The following is a 22868-nucleotide window of genomic DNA, read 5'->3' on the forward strand; positions in this document are numbered from 1 at the left end:
AACGATGTTCTTGATGACGCCGACAAATGCCCGCTTCTCGCCACTAGTTGAAAAATTTAAATTATAATATTTAAGAAAGAAATATTATGGAGTTATAATGTAAAGCGATTAAATTAATTACTACTTTTTTTAAATATTGTATTTGAATTATTTAAATGTATTTTCTCTTTTTAAAGAAACGCAATCCAAAACGAATGTAGTATTTGCGCATTCAAATAAAAAGTTATTTTTACTTTACGTAAAAACGTTAATTTACGTTGAAAATTTAAAGTTGAATAGTTAGACCGAGATGTTCAGTGATCAAAAACTAAAGAGCAAAAGTTGAATAATAGAAGAAAATTTAATAACAAAGTTAAATAAATGAAAAAAAAATGTATTCACTTTTATTGATTCTCAATGATTTTTTTTTGTGAATAATTTAATTTATACTTTTTTTTAATTGTTTTTTTTTAACATCTTGAGAAAAAATTGAAAATGTTGTGGCAGGACTTCAAAGTTTTTATGTGTGTGTTTTCTTAATTTTTTTCTTAACCAGTACCCTGATGATCGGTTGCTGAATGGTGCAGAAGATGTTGAGTAAAAGTAACGAACATACGGATCCAGAAGAGTCCGAAGCAGAGGAGTAGAGGAGGTCCATCAACATCATCATACGGATGTTTCGATCTCTGACATTTAAACATGGCAAATTGTGACCGATAGAGACACATGCTCTTCATATTCTTGTGATGGCTTAATATTACTAAGTTTTTGACACCTAAATAGCTATGAGAAGGAAATAAACGAAAAAACAACATTTTGTGATTAGTGTGTTGATTAAAGGTTTTTTTGGTTTGTTTTTTGTTTTTTTTTGCTTTAGAGATTGTTCTGGAGCTTTTCTGATCTTTTTGATCTTTTTTTCTTGTTATTTTCATCAATTCTTCTTTTTATTTTCCTTTTTATCATTTTAATGCTGATTTTTCGGGTTTCATTCATTTTTTTATAAACGATGACAACTGCTTCTTGAGATAAATAAAACATTTGAGCAAAAAATATGAAAAATATAAAACCAGTTCTTCATCCCAACTCGGGTCCTAATCACAAAACATGTCTTAATAATAAAAAAGCAGGGAAAGAGAACTTCTCACGAATATTCCCTAAAGTTTTCTTATATAAAATATAAATCTATCTGACCTAAAAAATTTCGATAGAATTGAAACCCGCAGTTTGTCGAATTTTCTTGAAATGTAGATAAGTGAATTCTTCATTTTCGATGTGATCAAAAAAACATTGCTTCTCACTCGGATCGTCACATTCGTACCAGTCAACACTCAATTCATTCTTTCCCGCATGCACACCGGAATTCCTAGGTATCGATAATATTTGAGCCCGATGAGAAAAGTATCTGACAAGCAAAGTAGTGAATATATACGAATCTTCAATTGAATTGCAGAATATTTAGCAAAACTTCTTTTAATTTCAATTGTAAAACGAACAGGCGGAACGCCATTTCGAAAAAAGTAGTGAAAAGGCAGAGAAACAAAAAATTCACCCTGCAGCGTTGTTTTGATCACTATCGAAAACTTCAACTCCCTCTGAATAATTGCTACTGCTTCAAAATTAAAGTTTAAATAAAATTCTGTCCAGCAATTTGATATCTTCTTGAAGTTTCCCGCAGCAATTTTTTGCTTTATCCAGTGATTGAAAAAAAAAATTGAAATTTACTCTGAAAACAAATATTTTTATACCAACTGAAAATATAAGCGTCCATACAAAGTGTATTGATTCTTTTCAGCAAAGTTCATATCCTAGAATTCGGTTAGCCGATTGAAAAGGAATCCCCCTTGAATATTGAATTCATTCCATTTTTGCTGAATTATTTTTCCTATTCATAACCGAGAAGGTTCTAACTGATTCCCTATCTGAAGAAAATTAATCGAGAGATAAATACATACCTTGCGAGTTTGAAATTGCACCATGTAATGTACTCAACGTTGTGGCTGCCGACAACAAACTATGGACACCTTTTGGAGTGTATACAAAGTTGTGAGCTTCGCTCTTCTTGCCACTGGACATGACGAAAAATTGCACAGTGATTGGTTCGACTATATTCGGATTAATGTATGGAGGAACAGTGCATATTAAATGTGTCTGCAAGAGAAATTCGTGAATTAATAAAAATGACAGATAAAATGAGAAGAAATTAACAATAAACAGACAATATGAATTCTTAAATGAATAATTTAGCCTGCATATGCTTATAGTGTGTGCGCTGTATGGCAAAAATGTCGGAGCTCAAGGAAAACATCGATTGAGGATGCGATCCGTCGTAGATCCTCCCTTGCTATATCACGATTCGAGTTTACCGTCAAAGTACGATCGGGCCTGATTTTTCTATTTTCGCCAATTTAGGTTTACATTTTTCGTTAGTTTTCCGTAATGTTTCTTGTATTATACTTCAGGTTTTGTTGCGACCCCAATGCATCGGATCAGGGACTGACAATGAAGTGAGAAGTCTCCAACAGGACCCCTTCGGACGTTCCCGCACCTGGCTAACACAGAGGGATGCAAACGCATGTTGTATAGGCACTTTACTGGAGCTGCGATCTTCACGGTGAATTCCGCAATTTCTTTGCATTTTTTTGGATAGCTCCACCCTCTTAGACCTTGGCCAACGCGGATGGTCTTTAGTCATCCGCAATTTATAAGTCAATATAATTTCACGGAAATTCATCCCTTTCCAACCCAGTCTGAATAAGCATAAAAAGATGAAAGTTCCTGCCACCAAAGGGTGTAATATTTACACACCCAAATTTTTGAAAACCTTAAAGTCTCCTTTAAAAACACGAGAGAAGAAGGACTCTCATTTTCGCGGAGCCAGTTGCTGTTTACGCCGAAATGTCCACAGTGAGTAGAGGGCTTAGCATCACGATCCGAGTCCCTGCAACTCTTAGCAAACTGCCAATGATGATCGAATGTCTTAACATCTCTATTCTATTCTTACAGATATCATGTCTGGACGAACCGCGAAGTGCCCGCAATTACAACTTCGTTCGGTTGCAAACTTTGTGGCCTGGAAGGGCAAGACTTTTCACAGGGAGAACCTGACGCTTCCAATCAAATCTCGATTAAGAGTTGTGAATACAACTGCCGAAACTTCGGGCACATTGCTCAAAGTTGCACAATACAATCGTGTCCTTTGCATGGAGAATGCCTAAGGCCTATGAGGTATCGCAATGCTGCAAATGTAGTCAAACTAGACACAACTAGAAGAAAACCAACGAATTTTCTCGAATTAAGCTAATGTTGGCATAAATGTCACAAAACCTAACCAGCGCCGGCGCGAAGTTGAATGGCGCAACATTTAATGCTTCATCGCTGGTCTCACATGTCCAACGTGCTACTGCACAGATGTTGGTCGATTCTTTGAAAGCAAACTTCTACTGTTTCGGGACACAGCTAAAGAGTAGACATAATGTAAATTTCACCGGATATATTATTATCCGAAATGACACCAACACTGGTGCTGCACTATTAGTCAGAAAAGACTATGAATTTGAGGAAGTTGTCATCGACAGCCTGTCTTTTATGCTGTAGCGATATTACTTAAAAGTACCGAAAATAGACAAATATTGGTAGTCTCTGGGTGTAAAATACAGCTCCCCAACTGAGCAATTGGGACATGACTTAAACTTCATGGTTGATCACCAACTGAAGTCCGAGCACCTTATTTTCGGTGGCGACTTCTAATCAATGCACACCTGCTGGGATGACGGCAGATGATCTAAATGGTATAATTCTGTTTAAATAGATTCATAACCATTAAACTAGTCTGAGATAATCCTACCCCATGCACACACAAAATCCACTAGCCAGTCCATCCTTGACTATTTTCTGCTGTCTGAGAAAGTCAGCCATTCTCTGCACTTCATCTCGAACTGTCATTCTCATCACAACTGCAAACACGAATGCTCAAAACAATGAGATCCTTTGACCATATTAACTGGGAGAAATTCTTAGCACCAATGCTAAACCTGGCTTCAACGAGGCTATAATTTGCCGCAAAAAACTAAACTAACAAAAGTCGATAAGATGCAGTACAGCCAGCTGTCGTACAAAATCATGATACGCCTGGAAGTTAAACAGATTTGGCGAAGAAATCTTAAGCGGTTCATGGAAATAAATATCTTCTTCTTTTCTTCAGCCGTTGTCCCGTTCGAATGCGGGGTCGGCTCGTCGTGACCGATTTCGCCATTTGGCTGTATCGAATGCCTGATCTGGGTGCAATCTTGAGGCTTTTAAATCCCCATCCAGCGTATCAAACCACCGTTGTTTCGGTCTGCCTTTTGGTCGTTTACCATCGACTTCGATGTTCAGACCAATCTTGGCAAGTGAATTCTCGTTAGCACGAATTGCGTGGCCATACCATCGAAGACGGTTCTCTCGCAAATTTTCCACGATCGATGCAACCCCATAACGATCGCGGATTTCCTCATTTCGGATGTGATCAAAACGTGTGACGCCACATCTTCGTCTCCATTACTGCAAGACGCCGTTCATTGTCTTTTATAGTCGGAAAACACTCAAAACCATAGAGGGCGACAAGGGGGACAACATTATAATCATGTTTGTAACGACATTGTATGCATTTTCTTGGTCGTCCTGTCGCGGGACCTGTCACCAAGAGAGATCAGGTAAGATTTAGCATAGTGGAATAACTCCAATTATACTTTATTTATCTCTTTCCCTGACCTCAGCACTTTATTTTTGGTTTACTGAGGATAGTACAGGCAAGGCAACCTCAAAGCCTCTTCCTTTACCTGGGCTTGGGACCAGGCTACTATGTTAATACCATAGCGGAAATAAATATATAAATGCTGAATACAAAAAGAACTCTCTCTCTCCAGAACTCTTGGATCAATTGTTCGAGTCCTTTAATCCAGGAAATAGTCGTAAAATTCCGTAACGAAGAGTTTACCCGCAAGCCCGGGCAGAATACGTTCCAGCATATAAACAGGCTAACAGATCGCGCAACTTCTTTCTTACCAAGAACAGGGAAACTATCTGTGGTGACGCAAGAAAAGCGCAAATACTAGCGGTATTTTTCAAGTCTCAGCTGAACGCTCCTCCACCTCGCAATAGTCCGGCTATCCATGGACTAGAAAAATGGGAGAAAGGTTCTCTCCAATGACTGCAGACTTTCTCTCAATCCCAAAACAAAAACCAGCTATCATGTTGTTGATTAACAATCAAAGCCTTTCTCTGCAAAAATACGGATAAATTGGCAACCTTCTCTACTTCGAACTTGGCCAACAAGCTGTTTGACACCACAGGCCATCTGAACTTATGCCACCAAATCTTAATGGTAAAAAATAACTGAATACCAGTTTTAGTTTCGAGCGAAACATGAAACACAACACACCCTGAGCTATCTTGACGATACCATGAGTAGTAGACAACCAAAATATGGGAGCATGTGTTTTGGACTTAGAATAGGCCTTTCACTCTGTAAGGGTGAAGGGATTCATATATAAATTACTTGATTCTCAGCGTAGGAAATGAATACTCCGATCTCTTGCTTGAGGTATAAAAATTAATGAGACCAAAACACAAATTTGTACTTTTCGGGTCAGTCGATCTAGATCTAATCACAAAAGTGCTAAATACTTGAAACTTAAGATCGGAAACACAATAGTGAGCAGTTCGTATTTTTCAAATAACTTCCTGACAATCGCTTCATTTGGTTATTAAATATAAATAAATAAATAAAAAAAATAAAAAACACCTTTAGAACATCTGCCACGAAATGTTTTCGTGATAGTGTGTTGCAATATGGAATTGTATTAATTTGTTACTAACCCGTTTGTAACCCGGAGTAATGCAAAATGATCTATAATTTGATTGATCACGATATTTTCGTTACGTAATGAATTGATTGTTTTTTATCATGTTGACGTCAATTATATAAAAGATCAGAAAGCGGCCATAAACTGTTTACAGAGTATGTGGCTATTGATAAGTTTCTAATTTTCGCAAGTACATATGTGCAAATATAATATTTCTAAATAATCAGGAAATTTGTCAATATTTTATCGTTTTATAGTTGAATTTATAATACTATCGGAATATAATAGTTTATACACTATAGTATTGTTAATTGTTACTATGACGAGAGTAATTACAACAATAAATTGGTGACTAATTCTGAAATTAGTTTCTCTGTTCAAGACACTTTCGAGCAGCTCACATTGTAACTAGAACTATTCTACTATTCGAAACATTATTGAATTAAATCATTATTCATCATTTTGAGAGTTTAATTACAGAATGATTCAACACAAAACCATTAGTTTACAAATCGGAAGCAGGTGGTTAGGAGCTTCAGGTATATTTCTTATGTAAATTTGATTTGTAATGATTTTGGGTAAAAAAATATCCCAATGCTAAATATACAAATATTCAGAATAAATTTGTGCCGACTGCCAGGTTTATAAAAACAGAACCAAGTTTTGGTAGTCCTTTTTTAGAATCATTTCATGCACTTCTTAGTGATCTTTAATGTAACCATCACAAAGAACGGAAATAGCCTTGATAGTTCCTAGACAGAAAAGGGTTGGGAAATGTACATATGTTGATTCTATATTCATAAAGACAATTCCTGAATGAACGAAAAATCCTTTAAAAATTTCATTCTGTTGAGACTTCTTCCAGAAGTCCTCCCGAATTGACTATATCAAACTCAAAATTTAAAGAAGGACAATTAGTTGAAATTAGATTTCCGCTCAAATTAGGGAAGCATAGCGGGGTATAAAATTTAAAGATAAATCAACTACGTTGAAACGCCACTTTAATATACAGAGTTTTAATTTAATGAGTTCGAAATCAGAAAGATCCAGAATAGAAAGCTGTATTGCCCATTCAAATATGAATGAACTTACTGATTACGCCAACACCAGCGCCTTTATTATAGAACGCAATACATAATGGGTCTAATTTTCCCGGTAACTCGCCAATCGAGATCAAGAAATTAGGGAAATATCTCATTTAAAAAATAAAGCAAAAATGGGAACTTGCATAGTTGGTGCTCTTCCTTCAAACTAGAAGAGTAAACTTGAAAATACTGGTCTTTTACTATTTGTATCCATCTCTGTAGCAACTCAACGATCGGAATTACATGGAAAACAGTGATTTTTTATGTGAGCTTGTTTTGCCTTGATCAATTTTCAGCATAAATTTGGTGAATGCCGTTTCCAAGAACTATTATAGATTAGCTGTGAAGGGTATATTATGGCAAATTCTTCCTTACACAATTTTTGGAACAGTAAAAAAAAGTATCGCTTGCTCTGAATTGTGCCTCCTCTGCCATCCGTGAAGGACTCCAGTGGCGTCTGATGGACTAGTAAATGTTGTTTTGTTTTTCAGTAGAACTAGGTAGCTTTGTACTGATGAAGGGGGTAAGTAAGTTGCTCCCGACATATATTTACATTGAAAAATAAAAATTGTAATTTGGAGGAAGCTACTGGTCTATCAATTTTAAGCTAGACTATAAATAGCAGACAATATCTAATCTCTTAGAACTAGGTGAAAATAGGTTTTGATTCTAACAATATTGTCCCCTATAAGCAAGCGTTTCAGTAGCATGACTTTTGTGATGCATTTGTTGCGTGTTCATACGTAGAGGGGGGGGCTTTATACTAGTTATCGTAATCAAAGTGTATCAATCACCTGTTTACATACTATGATGTTTCCATTACAAAAATAATAGGAAATTGTTTGGTGTCTGTCGTTCGTGAAAAAAAAACAGCTGAAATCTGTTATCCAATTGGACACCTGGGGAAGCCATCGATTCCTCGAAATTTGTTGCCGGTAACAGTTTTTTTTTCAAAATCTTTCATTTGTTTTAAGGGGATCATTCCGTGTGTCGGATCTGAGGAATCGAATTTTTTTAGATATAGTGTAGAATATATAAGCAAAGTGATTTTTTGATATTCGGAGTCGTTCGGAAATTATAGTGTTAAACACGTAATAAGTCACATGCCATATTTATGTTGGTAGCCGTAAGAGCGCGTATTTATCGGTCCAAGGCTGTACATGTGTTTCATGAAGAAAGCTAGGTTTTATGGACTAGGTATACCAGATTAACGATCGGTTACGATTTTATGGTTAAAAATCGCATTCTACGTTTTAAATGCGTTTTCTCGAAACTGCATATTGAAAATCTATTCAATGAAATTCTTTGATATTTTCACGACTTATTCAGAACATATTTCTGTGGTCCGCAAACTAGGATAATTCGGTAGTTTTTTTTATTCATTAACAAAGCCTTAAAAAACACCAAAATTCACAAAAAAAGTTTAACACGGCACCATAATATTTTTTAATAATCCTCGGTTGCGGACCGTAGTTAAGTCTGCACGTTAAAATACCGTTTATTTTTTTTCTTTAGATGATCGTGGCGCCCTCTAGCGTGGCAGCAGAAAAAACATCTTTACTTGAGATGGGTGTATAAATTGCTCTGTATTTCAATAATGAATTGTGCTATCGGGCTGAAAAAATTACTACGCATGCTCAAGAGATTAATAAATATATGGTAGAAAACTCGTATCTTCATCCAGTTCTTACACAATTCTAAAAAAAAGGGAAAAACCGACCTTCACACGGGATGACCCCCTTGAAGCACCCAAAATGGGTCGAGGCGGTTGTTCTGCACAAAACCCTCCATAAGGTGTATTTCTTACATTGAGATATTTGGAACCTTAATGTTCACAGAAGAACAAAAACTAAAAAACTTGGTTTCATAAAATGTCGAAGGTAGGCTACCACCTTCAACTTGAATTTATAAATTCCCATTCAATTTGTCACACTTTTTTCCTTCTGAATTCTAGGAAGGCAAATACGAATACATATTAGTATACTTCAAATTTTTGTTAATTAAAGCTTATTTTTGCGTAAATTCTAAGTGGTGACGATTGATACTTTAATTGTTCCATAACGATTGCCTTAGAGCAAATTAACATAATGACAATTCTATATACGTCAAATGCCTGCTATTCGACAAATATTATAGATATAGACCGATATGTGGAGAAAAGTTCACACATTCAAATTTAAAGTAGTGAAAGCCTTGAACTAATTAGATAAGTTCTTCGGATTAACGTCAGAAATTTTAGAATCATTACAGTTGTTTACTTTACAACGCTTAAATGGTGCACATATACACTTCAAGGGTTCACATTCATTTGAATTTTTCTCCCAATGTAAATGAATGTAAAAACCAGAGGTGATAATTTATTCGTTACACAAATGGGAATATAAACAGTGTGTGGTGTAAGTTTTGGAGGTAAAAATGTGTACACTGTAAATACATGCATAATTTCCATTGTGTTTTTCTTTAGAGTACAGAAAAGTGTTGAGTTAAATGAAAAATATTCGGCTATTAAGTGATTTCGACAATATTTTTGAATTGTCTGCTCATCATGAGGGGAGTTATTTGCTTGAAATTTTTTTCACGCTTTTATTAAAAAAGGATTTTGATGAGTTTGGGAGTACAAATGAGATCAATTTTCAAATTATTATATGAATTCTACTCACTTGTTGTAAATACTCCTTATCAGGTAAAACAGTCTCTTCCCACACTGGGCTCAATTGACTTAATTCAGTTTGATTCGGTGATCCCTCTAAACTATGCTGAAATATTACGCAAGTGTCTTTCAAAAAATTTTTACCAATTATATATAATTCAAGGCCACCCTCCGCAGGGGAAGATGTTAATGACTTTTTGCAAATCTCAGGTACACCAGGTGGTTGAGCTGAAAAAGAATAGAATTATCAACATGATAAACTACTTTGTGAAAGATTTGAGAGAGTTAAATTGATTAAGTTGGACCGATGTCAAAGAGTACTTACTGCAAATAATTGGATGAGAACAAACTTGTAACGTTTCTACGCTACCATCGTCATGAGTGAGTTGTGTCCTAAACACCATCCTACATCTCGTTGATTTCTTCTTACTTCTTTGCCCTGAATGGTCAGGGAATCTATGTTCTACATCGACATTCCTTTCCTGAAAACAAATATCGATTCCTCTCTGGTTAATTTCCCCTATTGTTAATTACGCCTTATGGTCGCGTTACATTACGACCGACACGACATCGACCAACAATTTATTTCCATGAGTATTTCCAGTCTATATGGATCTATATAAGAAAAAAGTAAGCGCTAATGTTTGATGTTTGTTTGTCTACAATTAAGATAATAATGGCATGTTCAAAAGTTTCGAATATGAAGAAAACAATATTTTGTCGTTATCGGCCCGTGTTGTGTCGGTCGCAATGTAATACGAGATTTACCTTTAAAATTCCAACACAATCACAAGTTACTGTCATTTCACTTTCAGGCTTAAAGTCAATTTCAATTATCATGGTCCCATCAACCTTTTTCTCACTGCACGGAGTTGAATTTTTTCCAGCTACTTTGCATGCTTGATAGAACATATGCGGGGCTACACGACCGATGTCTGTCCCGATGAATACTTGTAATACAGCTGGTTTATTGTACCCTGTCAGTCGAACAATGGGAAACCCGTTCCCACTTCGATCCTTAACAGCTCCTCTGCTTCCCTCTGTTTGATACCTATAGTATAAGTAGATGAATAAGTAGAACTTAAGAAGCTAGAAAATATGCAGTACCTCGCTCTGTGTTGTGTTTCGGGCTGCGAAATAATTTGTAATTGAACAGCTCCATTTTTTGAGGCAGTACTTATATTGGATTGCACCGGAACTATTGGTCGTTTCAATGCCGGACGAATACTGTTTCGAGTTATAGTTGACATGCATCTTCAATGACAGAAATTGAAATTTTTAGAATGGATGAATACCCCCATAATGCTTGTATAAGACGGAGTAAAATTCTATGATAAAAAAACTCATGCCAATGGCAAGCCATGATTGGAGTTGAAGCAGGAGATCAGTAAACCAGTTGCTAGGCGAATAGAATGTCTTGTATCAAGATACCTTTATTCGTTTCATCTATTGAGTCGTGTCCTATGAAATGAATAACTGTTCGAAACTGTTCTTCTAGAAATATATTTGGTTTTTAAAAGTATTGATATTGGTATTTTTTATAACAATTTTAGTGCAAAAATGGAGAAGTCGAACGATTGCAGACTATCGAATAAGACACATGGCCGACCTGAGTCTCAAGTGAAGGCCATCGTGGAAGCGAATCCTGGGCAAAATGTGGACGAATTATCACTGGTGTTTGGTCTATTGGGCAGGGCTGACAACCCTACACGGAAAACCGAAGTTACGAAGCCACAACAGGAGCCTCGAACTGGACGGATAACACAACGACAAAGGAATAACGATTTGTGGATTTTCTCATGGAACGTGCGCTCTTTGTACAGAGATGAAGCTGCTCAGCAGCTAGCAGATACCTTGTCCCAATATAGGGATTATGTAACAGAGTTACAGAAACAGGGGCGTTGGACAGGGACCAGTAAACCATATGCTCGGAGTAGGTTTCTTAGTCAGCCAAAAAATGAAACCTGCTGTTATCGGCTTTGAAAACGTAAGCGAACGGCTATGCACTCTGCGGTTGCGAAACAAGTTTAGAAATATAAGCCTCATTAACGTTCACGCCCATACAGAGGAGACTGCAGAGTCGGAGAAGGATATCTTCTACGCGGCAGTAGAACGAACCCTCGAAGCCTGTTCCGGATATAATATCAAAATCATACTTGGGGATTTTAACAGCCAAGTAGGGAAGGAGCCCGTATTAAGGCGATACGTTGGCTCCCATAGCTTACGCGAAAATACAAATGATAACGGACTGCGGATTATTGAATTAGCAGGGTCACACGAAATGGTTGTTGAAAGTACCCGGTTTGCGCGGAAAGCGGTCCACAAACATACATGGACCTCTTCAGACGGGACCACTTTCTACCAAACTGACCACGAGTTGATCGAACGCCGTATCACGTTGCTGAGTACTATCTATAAGATATTCTCCGCTATCTTGCTAGACCGGATAGCCCCATACGCCCAGAACATCATTGGCCCATACCAAAGAGGCTTCACTTCAGGCAAATCAGCGACAGATCACATTTTCTCTCTGCGGCAAGCAATGGAAAAACTGTTGGAGTATGGACATCGGTTGCACCATCTATTCATCGACTTTAAAGCCGCCTATGATAGCATAGCCAGGGTAAAACTGTACACGGCCTTGAAAGAATTCGGTATCCCGACGAAATTGCTAAGACTTATTAGACTGACCCTGACCAATGTGCGAGGCCAGATAAAAGCAGCAAGATCACTCTCAAAATCATTCAACATCAACAACAGTCTACGACAAGGAGATGCCCTAGCATGCGTCCTCTTTAACCTGGACCTCGAGAAAGTGATCCGTGATGTTAAGGTAAATGCAAGAGGTACGATCCTTTAAGTCCACCTAACTACTGGTCTATTCTGACGATATCGACATCATGGGCAGAACGGCCCGAGACGTACAAACTGCCTTCATCCAGATCGAGCAGGCGGCGACTGGCGCGAGATCTTGGGCTGCACATCAATGAAGGCAATGTCAGCACCGAAAACCAATCAAGCCAGACAGCTTTTAGGGATATCGAATTGGTGGACCTCGGGGCGTCTGGATGTCTAGAGTTTCTTATTAAGGCAGGCCTAGACCGGATACCGGTTGTTGCGCCGTTGACGATGATGATGTTTGGTCTATTCAAGAGAACAGTTATGGGTCACCTGGTGAAAATTAGAAAGATGAAAAAGCTGCACAAGTGAGTGGCATACGAAATACCGGATAAATAACAAAGAATGGATCATGTAGGATAATGGGAAGCGTTCATCGTAGTGATTGGAAGATAATTGACCATCCAAATGTTCCCCGAAATGGATCATTCGCCAAAAGAAGTTTATGGTGCCTGTGTCCTGGTCTGGCTGAGGTGTCATCGATTATAGGTTTGTGAAGCTTTGCACATCGATTATGAGGAGTGTGTATTGAAAACTAGACGAAATTATGCGGAAATTTATATCAGTTCATCGACTCTCGTAACCAGGCATCCACGGCAAAGGAATAAATAAGTTATCATTGATAAGGCAGATAATATGAGTGACTACTTTCATCAAAATAAACACTTTAAACAAGAAAAAAAATTGATTCATTTTAGACTTTATATTTATTCATTTCATAGGAAACGACTCAATAACTAAAGAGAGGTCAAGGATTCAAAATAGCACGATTTTGAAAAATCTTACTTGAACGGGAACCAGAAAATATCACCGACTTACTTGTACTTATACGCCATTTGGGGAGAATAAAATAGTTCAAAATCGTCTTAATTTATGTATCAATAATATCTAATTGTAAAAAACTAAATTGCCCAAAAATGTATAGTGCGAGAAAAGTGTGCATTTTAAATGTTTAAAATTGGATATTTGAAGGAATATTTTGTACTTACTTAATCCAGAATGATTTTTGAAATTGAGCTTTTGACATTTCATGAAAACTGGTCTCATTTACCTGTTCAACGTCATGGCTCGCCATCTTATTTTTCTGATTCTTACTTTTAGGATATGTCATGCAAAACGCAATATGAACAACAACATACAATACGAGAATGATATCGAATAATGAACAATGAAATGAACATGATCCATTGGCTAGTAAAATTTACATTCTAAAAGAAAATTAACAGTTGAATATTTGCCCTTACTTTGTGGCTGATGGTGTTGGAATTCTATTTTGCACTGCAGTGGTGGTAGCGGTTGCATTAATTTTTTGCGTAAATGCGTCATTGCTGCACGCGTCATCATTATCAATTAGTATGTTCTCAATTTTTCTTCGTTTTAATTTCAACTGTTGCGACCTATTATGAATTTCATCTTGATCTTCGGACGAACTGCATTCATCGAACGGTTCTTCTGATCTACTAGAAAAATTTGAATCCATTTTCGTGTTTTTGTTCTCCACAGAATATTAAACGTGATATAATTTATGCTCGTTTACAAATAAATTATAAAGAAATAACGATAACTTTTGGATGTCTTCAAGAATATTAGGATTTGTTAGATGCTTTTCTCCATTTTAGTTTTCAATAATTCTTTCAACACTAATGAAATGAAAATGAATTTTACTTAATGTTGGAAACAAAAATGGACCAAATTTTTCACACATCAACTTAAGAGTTACAAAATTTAATTTCAAATAAATTAATTGAATCGCTTTAAGACCGAATATGATCTGAGGACAAAATAAAAAAATAAGGCAAGTCTATCCGTGATTGGATGGATGATATTCGATTAATTTTCCTGGAAATACTTTAGTCCATTTTTGCGAATATATCTTCAACATATATTTCGAGTAAATGTTTAAGAGAATATTAATTGGATGAATCTATACGAGGTCGAGATTAAATTCTTGACATAATTTTCTCAAGTACAAATAAGTAAATTTAATCAGGTCGCGGAAGATAATGTACATTTGTTTTTCACAAAATTCGGCACTTTCATATCTTAGATGCAACTGAATGATAAAAGTAACCGAATATCTATATTCTACCTTAGCTAGACAATCTTGTGCAATTCATACAAAAATTGCATGCCATGACATAAGTCTTACAAGATCGTAGGGAGGAAATTCTAGCTCGGGGTGAACATTCCCGAAATTGTACAATCGACCTTATTTCGTTAGTCTCTATTTCTCTTAAATTTCTATTCCGGCCTGTAAAAAAAGGTTCGAGCCGGATCGGAGTCACTTCCTTCCCCCCCTCGCCAAGCCAAAGTATTTATCATTAAAGGGAAAAGTACCGTGAGAGTCTCGATAACTGCATGTTTGAATAACCGACTAACCACAATGCCTTCTGAAGGCAATTGAAATTGGATTTTCATCGAAGTTGCATAAGGCCGCAGAAGAAAGTTGGCCCATTGAAGAGGGTCAATTGGATCATGTGCTCGTCCAACTTTCAGATGAAGTCGGGCTTGTGGAAAATTTAAGTAGGTTATGTTTACGGGGGTTGAATATATATATCGTGCACAAACGCAAAAGCACATTTTGATCGGATTGAACGACTAATTCTAAAATACCTTTTAATGCACCTAATTCCAATTGAGAAAAACTATTTTTAATCTAATTTTATTAGTACATGCAACAATATAGTTCAATTTACCGTGGCATTGGGAAAATTTCCGGAAACTCTTATTATCTAATGTTTTTACCGAGATTTATCCAAATTAGATGTACGAGTATAAAAGCACTGTTCACGTTTGGGCAAAATCTGACACAATTTGCGTCGTAATTGCGTGGTAATAAGAAACTGGGAATTTTTCAGTTAACGGTTGTCAGTTGGACATTTGAATACTAAGAATTGAATGGTACAAACTGAAGATGGAACACATGGTCCACTTGGAATTCTCACGAATCAGGTCTTTTGCAGAGGTAAAGGTTTTGAGGTTCTGTCAAAAACCGAGCGTGTTATCATTCGAAGAGGCAGATATACATATTTGATCGATGTTAAGCGGTTGCAAATTATCAAAATTATTAGATTTGAAGTAAAATCTGATGTAGTGATATGAGATTGATTGCAGTTTGTTTTATAAATAAAACATTGAAATTAAGTGATTTCCGTCATTTCTGTTTTACTATTTTGAGAAAGATAATGCATGAATCTTGTATCTTGCATCTTTTCTATTACAATATCTGCCATCTAAGGGGACATAATGTCAATGCATTCTAGGGTTACAACAGAGTTTAGAACCTCATGACATCTGCATCTCTGATGTTTATTTTTGCTTGATTGGATTCAATAGCCCAAAGCTTCATACGTGAAACAAGAGCCACTCAATGTAGTAGCAATCACCTGACAAGTATTCTTCTTAAGAGTTCAGCCAAAAATGAAACAAGAATTCAGTCACACCATCCAAGCTATTCTACTTATATTCCACTGATATTTGAAACGTTCGTGATCAACGCATAATGTGGCCATTGCGGATATCATATGAAAGTACCTTCCAAAACTAGGTTTTGTATCCGCCGGGGGGACCAGAATGCAGACACCATAAGTGTAAAAGATGTGGTTCTTATCAGAAAAACAACGATAGCCTTACAAGAGATTTAGGCTCGAAGTACATCTCATTCAAATATCTGTTCAGAGAAAGTTGATGATAGTGTTATATTTCACCCGATTCTGGAAATTTGCTTGACCTCCCCATAAATTCATTCTAAAATTTTACAGGAAGATAAAGATAAATCATAATATAGGAGAACGATATCTTTTTGTAAAAGCTACTAATATCAAAAACACTATAGAAAATCAAGATTGTTTATCGTGAATAGATACTGCACCCTGAAACTTCAAAGAATGTATCACGTTTGCTTTTGTAGACTAATTATATTCGGTTATGCGTACCTAAAGCCTCCAAAAAAAAATGTAACTCGTTTCATATCTGAAGTATCTAGTTTCTGTTGTTCGACTTACTTAACCTTTGGACGGTGCGCAGCAAATCTATGAGTTGAGGCGTTTAGTTTTTGTTGTGCAAAGATGCGGGGTTCAATGATCGGCAATAGAATAGTCTAAAAGCTCCCTGAATTTTTATCTCGTAATATACGGACTGTATTTTCATCTCCCCGGTATTGTTCTTGGAGCCAAATGTAAATATGTTTATTAAAAAAGTTTTCCTTCTACTTTTTAATTTCAAAAACCAAGTAAATTCTACTGAGTAAAATTTCGATGGCGTCTACCAAAGATCTCTGCGTGAAATATCGTATGTTCGCGCTCTACCGAAGATCTCTGCTAAAGTATAGATATAAAGTTTGCTTTGGGTATTTTCTTTTGCCTTATTGAGTATTTAAAAAAATACTCTTTAAGACTTTCAGTAACAAAGGAGTGCCTAAGAAGCAATACCGATGTTTAATTTAAAGAAAACAGAAACGATTTTTTTGGTTTAAAAAAAGGATTTTAAATTTTTAGAATGCAGGAAAAAAAGTTTGGGAGACGTAGAAAAACGTTTCCTTATAAATGTAGACGTCTACGGTTTCGTCCAGGGCCGAGGCAACAAATCAGACGCTGCGCCGCCTCTGATCAGGTAGCAACGCGACTAAAGTGGTTGCTAGTTGTTTTTCGCTCCCTTCTGTTAATCCGCAAATATATCATGGGTGGGAATTATACTCACAGGAAAAAAAACCGCTTAGTATTTCTGGCCTAAGCCGATCCAAGCTGAAGTAATTTTTGTTTGGAATTGTTTAAGTTCTGAGTCTGCCTTGATGGCGGACCGGACTAATTAGAGAGAAACTTTCTCCCACAAGGCGGGGCAGCGTCCGATGAGCTTCCTCTGTTCTGGACGAAATTGTGATCGCCTGAATATTTGGGTGTTGAGAGGAAGAGGACTAGAAATTTGGTAGAAAATTTCGCTCCAAATGGCCTCAGGATTCCCTCAATTTCAAACCAAAATTTTCTCTATAATTAAATCATCAAAAGTTTCCTAGGGCATCGTCATTTTATTTACAGTAAGAATATGATCTGCTTCTTTAAAATACAGTTATTCCAAGGAAAATTATATCAGAAATGCAAAACCGCCTGGTTTAACCCCTAGCAAATTTTGTTTAATGACTGACGTGGTCCTGAATCAACATCCACTTGATGACGGATTAAAGCGATTGTGGAGCAACTGTTTCTATTTTTTGTTGTTGAGGATGATCGGAGTCCTGACAGTCCTGATGACGGACCGGAACATTTGGGAAGCAACTTTCTCCCTCGCTTGTATAATAGTACACGGAGGACTAGTCTTTTTTGGTTTAAACACCCAAGTTTATCAAAAAAGTTGGCTGATGGTTTCGCCCAGGGCAAAGGCTTCACTTTTGTCCTGGTTTGGGGGTTGGGGCGACTACCATCTGTCGCTGAACGAAACCGCAAGTCATATATTTTGCAATTTGTTTGCTTGCCCAAGGATGATGGTTCCGTAGACCACAACCGAGAAAGCATGTTGCTTTCCCACTGGCTCGCTTCGCCATTAAGTGGACGGCGGACTTAGGAATCCTTCGATTCTTAAACAAAATTTTAGTTTTATCAGTGGGTTTTTGGGAAAAAAATCGATGCTTATCAACAATGAGGAACCTGCGGACAAAAATTGGGAGTACCTGGGCCAGTTTAGACCTAAATTATGTTGGTTTCAATTCTTGAAATACCTATGGAATTTTTGTTAACACCGTTGACTACAGAGTTGTTGTCTGCGGGGTTGACTGATTTATATCATGACTAGTCATGATTTAAATCACAGTTGGTTAATCATAATTTAAATCAAGTGATTTTGTTTATAAACTTGAGCTTAGACCTAAATTAAATACTGTGATATGAATATATAATATATTAGGAAACAAAAAAATTATTGGTCACATTGCTGTGAAAACAGAGATGAGACAGTATATTATGATTTGCTCTGTCTTGGACGAGTTTGACGTTTTTAAAATAATTTTTCGAGAAGAAATACGAATCAATTTTTGTTAAGTTGGGGATACCGTTGTTTACAGTGTTGATTGATTTATATCAAGATTTCTTTCACTTGATTTTTTTCATTCAAGTTCTTTCTTTCTAAACTATGTTATCATAGAAAACTACAAATGAATAAGAAAATCAACTAACAAGAACTATATATTATCACATTTAAAATAATAATAATAATGGACCATACCAAATGTAAAAAAAATCTTTCCAAGGCTGTAAACAACTGAAGAATTCCCAAATACAAAAGACGTGTTTTTTCGTCGACGTCCAATGTAACGTGTTCGCGATGCAACAGTAAAGTTGTCAGGCGGGGTCTTGAATAAAACCAATGTAGCCATTTTGCAGCACTTCTTAATATTGTTGCTTGCCCTTTCAAGATATAATTGGTGACTCCCTTGAATATTATTTTTTTCTTTCCCTTTCATCCAAAAACAAAAAAAATATATCATCTATAGCCTAATTTTAGAGTTCGGCAGTAAGGTAACCGCTTGAGAGCCTAGTAAAAGCAACAGGAATGGACTGACAATTTTCTGAGATCGCTCTTTTCGATGGTATGTTATAATATCGTAGTAGTGAAAATCCAAAATATTATTACTATCTTGTGCAACCGAATTCGTTAGAATAACAACTGACTTCAGAGTCCTATGCGATACTGGATTCTTTAATTAGATATGATAAAAACTTTAAGAAAAAATAAAGAATAAAGACTAAATACGCCCCGATTTTCTTCCTTCATAAATATACTTACTTATCCGCTTCCGCATAAGTGTCTACAGAAAATATGTTACATCTTGAAAGTCGTATGAAAATGAGTAGAATGAAAAATGAATTTTGAAAAAGCGTTCAAATGGAATGAAAAGAAAATCATGTGTTAATGCAAACTAAAAAGATGATATGGTTCATGTGATATTGCAATGCCCGCAATGATCCATTTAAGGTGTGTGCATCCAAACAATCTCACTTGTTACAAGTCACATTTAATCATTTCACTTTAAGCATTTATTGTATCACATTACTGTCTTTCAATTCATTATTAAAATTGCATACCTTGATACCGGTGCATTTCGAGCAATTGTTTGCTGAACTTCAAGGTGTTGGTCGAAACCAAAACCACTATCGTTGGAATTATCACAAGGCGGTGGATGAGGTCGAGGATTTATCCGTTTTCCAGGTGGTATTTTTCCCGGCCCAACCTGATCAAGGAGAAAAAATATTTATTGTTTGTTTAGATGGAAATATTTTTTATAATACAGATATTAAGTATTTGCAGTTTTCAAACTGTAACTTTACCTTCTGTTAATTTCTTCCTTTAACTTAGTTATTTGAATATATAGAATATTGTTTAAGAAAGTAATTCGTGGAGAAACACAAAAGTACAGATAGAAAGTCCACCGTTTCGATATTTTCGTTCACAAGAGTGAAGAGAGAAGTTAATATAAGGGATGAAAAGTCTGAGGAATGGAAGTGAAATGGAAGTGGCCTTATCTAGTCTAGTAAGAAAAGGGGTGCAGAAAGTATTTTTCGACTAAAACCGGTGGTCGCGGCTCACAAAAATCGTTGTAATTATAAAAGTACCGTTCAGATCTTCATGAAATTTTGACAGTATTTATAAATATCAACATTTTCGAAAAATGAAATTAAAAAAATGATTTCTAAAAAATGCTAGGGAAAGCTAATTGACAAAATTATGAATTTGTCATAGGAAAGATATTTTTCCTAACAAATAAAAAATACAAAGTTGAGCGGGAAAAAATGAGAATAAAAAATGAAGCTTGAATTATTGCAAAGTTGAGCATAAAATACTTTAATGTTTTCATCTTTTTTATAAAGTACTTACCCGTGATATTGAATGTAATTTCCCTGGTAAAACCTTCCCCGGGTGACGCTTTGATGGTGTTCTGAAGGCTTTCCGATGTATTCGGGGTGTCATAGTTGAAGTCGTTGCCATAGTCATCCGCATGGCTGGAAAAAAATAGAGAAAATTTGAATAAATCAAAATTCAAGCTTTTCAGTTTATACCAGTATTCTGGTTGGATTCTTATAAACATATTTCTTAGATATACTTTTTTTCCGATAATTTTTTTCTTTTCATATTTGAGTCAAGATTTATTCTGAAAAGAATTGTTTTCAAGTACATATAAGTAGATAATATGATAATAAATGCAGAAATTTCTAGTAACTAGGAAAGATGTGTTTATTGCAAATGCTTTCCAATTCTTCATTATTCGAAGCGATGGTTTTATTTTTTGAATTGCAACCACAAAAAATTGCAACCTTGGGTCGTGGGTTCTGCTGCTGTTTCGAGAAAAATGTCTGTCAACAGATATCAGAATACCAAAGAGTTTTTCAATGTGCAGGATTCACAATTGTATCCTTTTGATTGAATGCATTGATTTCTCAATGATTATTAGTTTGGCCAACTTATCCCGGGAAAATTTTGAGGTGTTATTTCCTGTTCGTGTTCCAATTTCAGGTTTTTATCCGTCTCTTTCAATGTCGATGAAATACTAGTTTGACAAGATCTTATTTTACTCTTTTTATGCGCTGGTTCATTGCACAATCTTTTTATAGGCCTCTAATCAACATTTTGTTTTCTTGCTACTTATGTCTAATTCGAGTGAGTGTTGATTTGATTTGGTTTTTGCATTTTTTTTTGGGAATACATTTTTAACAGTAAATTGAAAGCATGTAAAGTTACTATTTGACAACAATTCGATTTTTTTTCTAAATATTTAAAGCATTGTATAGCTAAAACAAAATTCAAATGTTCAGGATTCCTGTCTTTGGTAAGTGTGAATCAGAAAGTAAGCATCCAATATGTGGAACTATAAAACGGAAGTGAAAAAATATATTCTATTAAGGGAAAGCCGCACCTTTGAAGTAATTTAAATCGAATAGTGTCTATTTTTAAGAAATGAAGTTTTAGCTATTATCTTTTAGTTCCAAACAAGGTAATTATTCAATCAAAATGTTCACCTACGATCCCACCCAATTAAATCACAGCGAAAGCAATGAATGCAACGACTTCCATTGCAAATCAAAAATAAAACCCTGCGGGACAGAAATAAGAAAACATGCTTGATTTTCAGTTGAAACTTGCCCTTACTTGTTTTGAGCAGATTACTGCTATCAACAGTACAGTTTGCGTCGCTTATAGCTACTTGCTTCAATCGTTCTGTGCATACTTACACTTATAAGACATCTTTAATCACATATTTGCCACTGTAATCGTGCAATCTAAATGTAAATAAAATATTGATATCGTGCATTCATGAGATTGCATTTCTTTGTAGATGAAACTCTTCAAAGTTCAAATTATGAGGTGTAAGGTATCAAATTCCAAAATTAATTGAATGACTAATTGTTTTAGTTTACGCCTATGTTAAATATTATTTGAACATTGGGACAGAAGTTCCAAACTAGTCAAATTTTTTAAAAATAAGTGCTTCTATTATAATTCCTTATATTTCCAAGGTCGTTTCTCAAAAAGGAATTAAAATTGTAAAAAATCATATTTTTCGATAAGATAGTTTCTGAAAACGGTATCTTCTACTCGTTTTTAAGGTTTTGTGTGAAACAAAACCTTATTAGAATCAAGTCGATGTCCGTCTGTCTGTCTGCCACACCCGATTTATTCGGAAACGGCTAGACCGATTGTCATGAAAATTGGTAGGAGCGTGTGCTCTGTTGTTCCCCTTACATACAGCCATACAGCCATTTTGTGTTAAGTTTAAGAGTGCAACATTTTTGTATAAAATGGCGCCATGTGGTATATTAAACGAAAGGGCTCAATTAGTTCTTGTCGAAACTGGTTCTATATTTGATATCGGGTGAAACATAGGGGAGTGAGGGTTCAAAATATGACCATCAAAAAGTGTAACAGGTCTCGTTCTCAGAACCTATCCAACCGAAAAATCTGAAAACAATCACAGTGGTGTATCTCTACACAAAATCTCAAAAAGGGTTTGAACTGTAGATTAGCACATATGTATATACTCGTGGATTGTTCATTCTATCGCTACAGGGTTACTGATTAAAATGCTGTTTGATTTTTTGATTTCAGAACAGGAAGAGGACGCTCAGCAACCTTTTTGTTTGTTTTTTTTTTAAATGGGTATTTTCGGAGTGATAAAACTCATATTTTTTGAAGATTTGCCTAAAAAATTTTAATTATTAATAAATATATCATAAAAAATTTAAAGCTTTTTTGCCGTAAAAAGAAAAAAAAACTTGTTTTACATTGTGATGTTAACAATCGGAGAGTTGTGAATAGACTGACTTCCAATCAGCCAATGAGGTGGTAACAATAAATAGCATTTTTTGGAGATCACTTCCGTACAAAAATAAAATAAGGGGGTACCTGACTTTCCAAGTAAATGTCTGAAAG

The 22868-nt window shown here is 35.8% G+C and overlaps 1 protein-coding gene across 5 annotated transcripts in view; it reads right to left on the reverse strand.

The window, feature by feature from the left end:
• LOC119658306 (nuclear factor of activated T-cells 5) overlaps positions 1 to 22868 on the reverse strand; it is a 143302-nt gene that overhangs the window by 8640 nt on the left and 111794 nt on the right. For 2 of the 5 annotated variants that reach the window (XM_038065611.1, XM_038065609.1), the window contains exons 2-9: positions 20319 to 20443; positions 19529 to 19674; positions 13700 to 13915; positions 10665 to 10811; positions 10326 to 10608; positions 9883 to 10063; positions 9568 to 9785; positions 1932 to 2127 (exon numbers count right to left, since the gene is read on the reverse strand). In XM_038065611.1, coding sequence (XP_037921539.1) covers positions 1932 to 2127; positions 9568 to 9785; positions 9883 to 10063; positions 10326 to 10608; positions 10665 to 10811; positions 13700 to 13915; positions 19529 to 19674; positions 20319 to 20443 — 1512 coding nt within the window. The remainder of the gene's footprint in view (positions 1 to 1931; positions 2128 to 9567; positions 9786 to 9882; positions 10064 to 10325; positions 10609 to 10664; positions 10812 to 13699; positions 13916 to 19528; positions 19675 to 20318; positions 20444 to 22868) is intronic. The other 3 variants (XM_038065610.1, XM_038065612.1, XM_038065613.1) reach the window with 3 other exon arrangements.

This window comes from Hermetia illucens, chromosome 5, assembly GCF_905115235.1.
Source record: "Hermetia illucens chromosome 5, iHerIll2.2.curated.20191125, whole genome shotgun sequence".
In the NCBI taxonomy this organism is placed as follows: domain Eukaryota; kingdom Metazoa; phylum Arthropoda; class Insecta; order Diptera; family Stratiomyidae; genus Hermetia; species Hermetia illucens.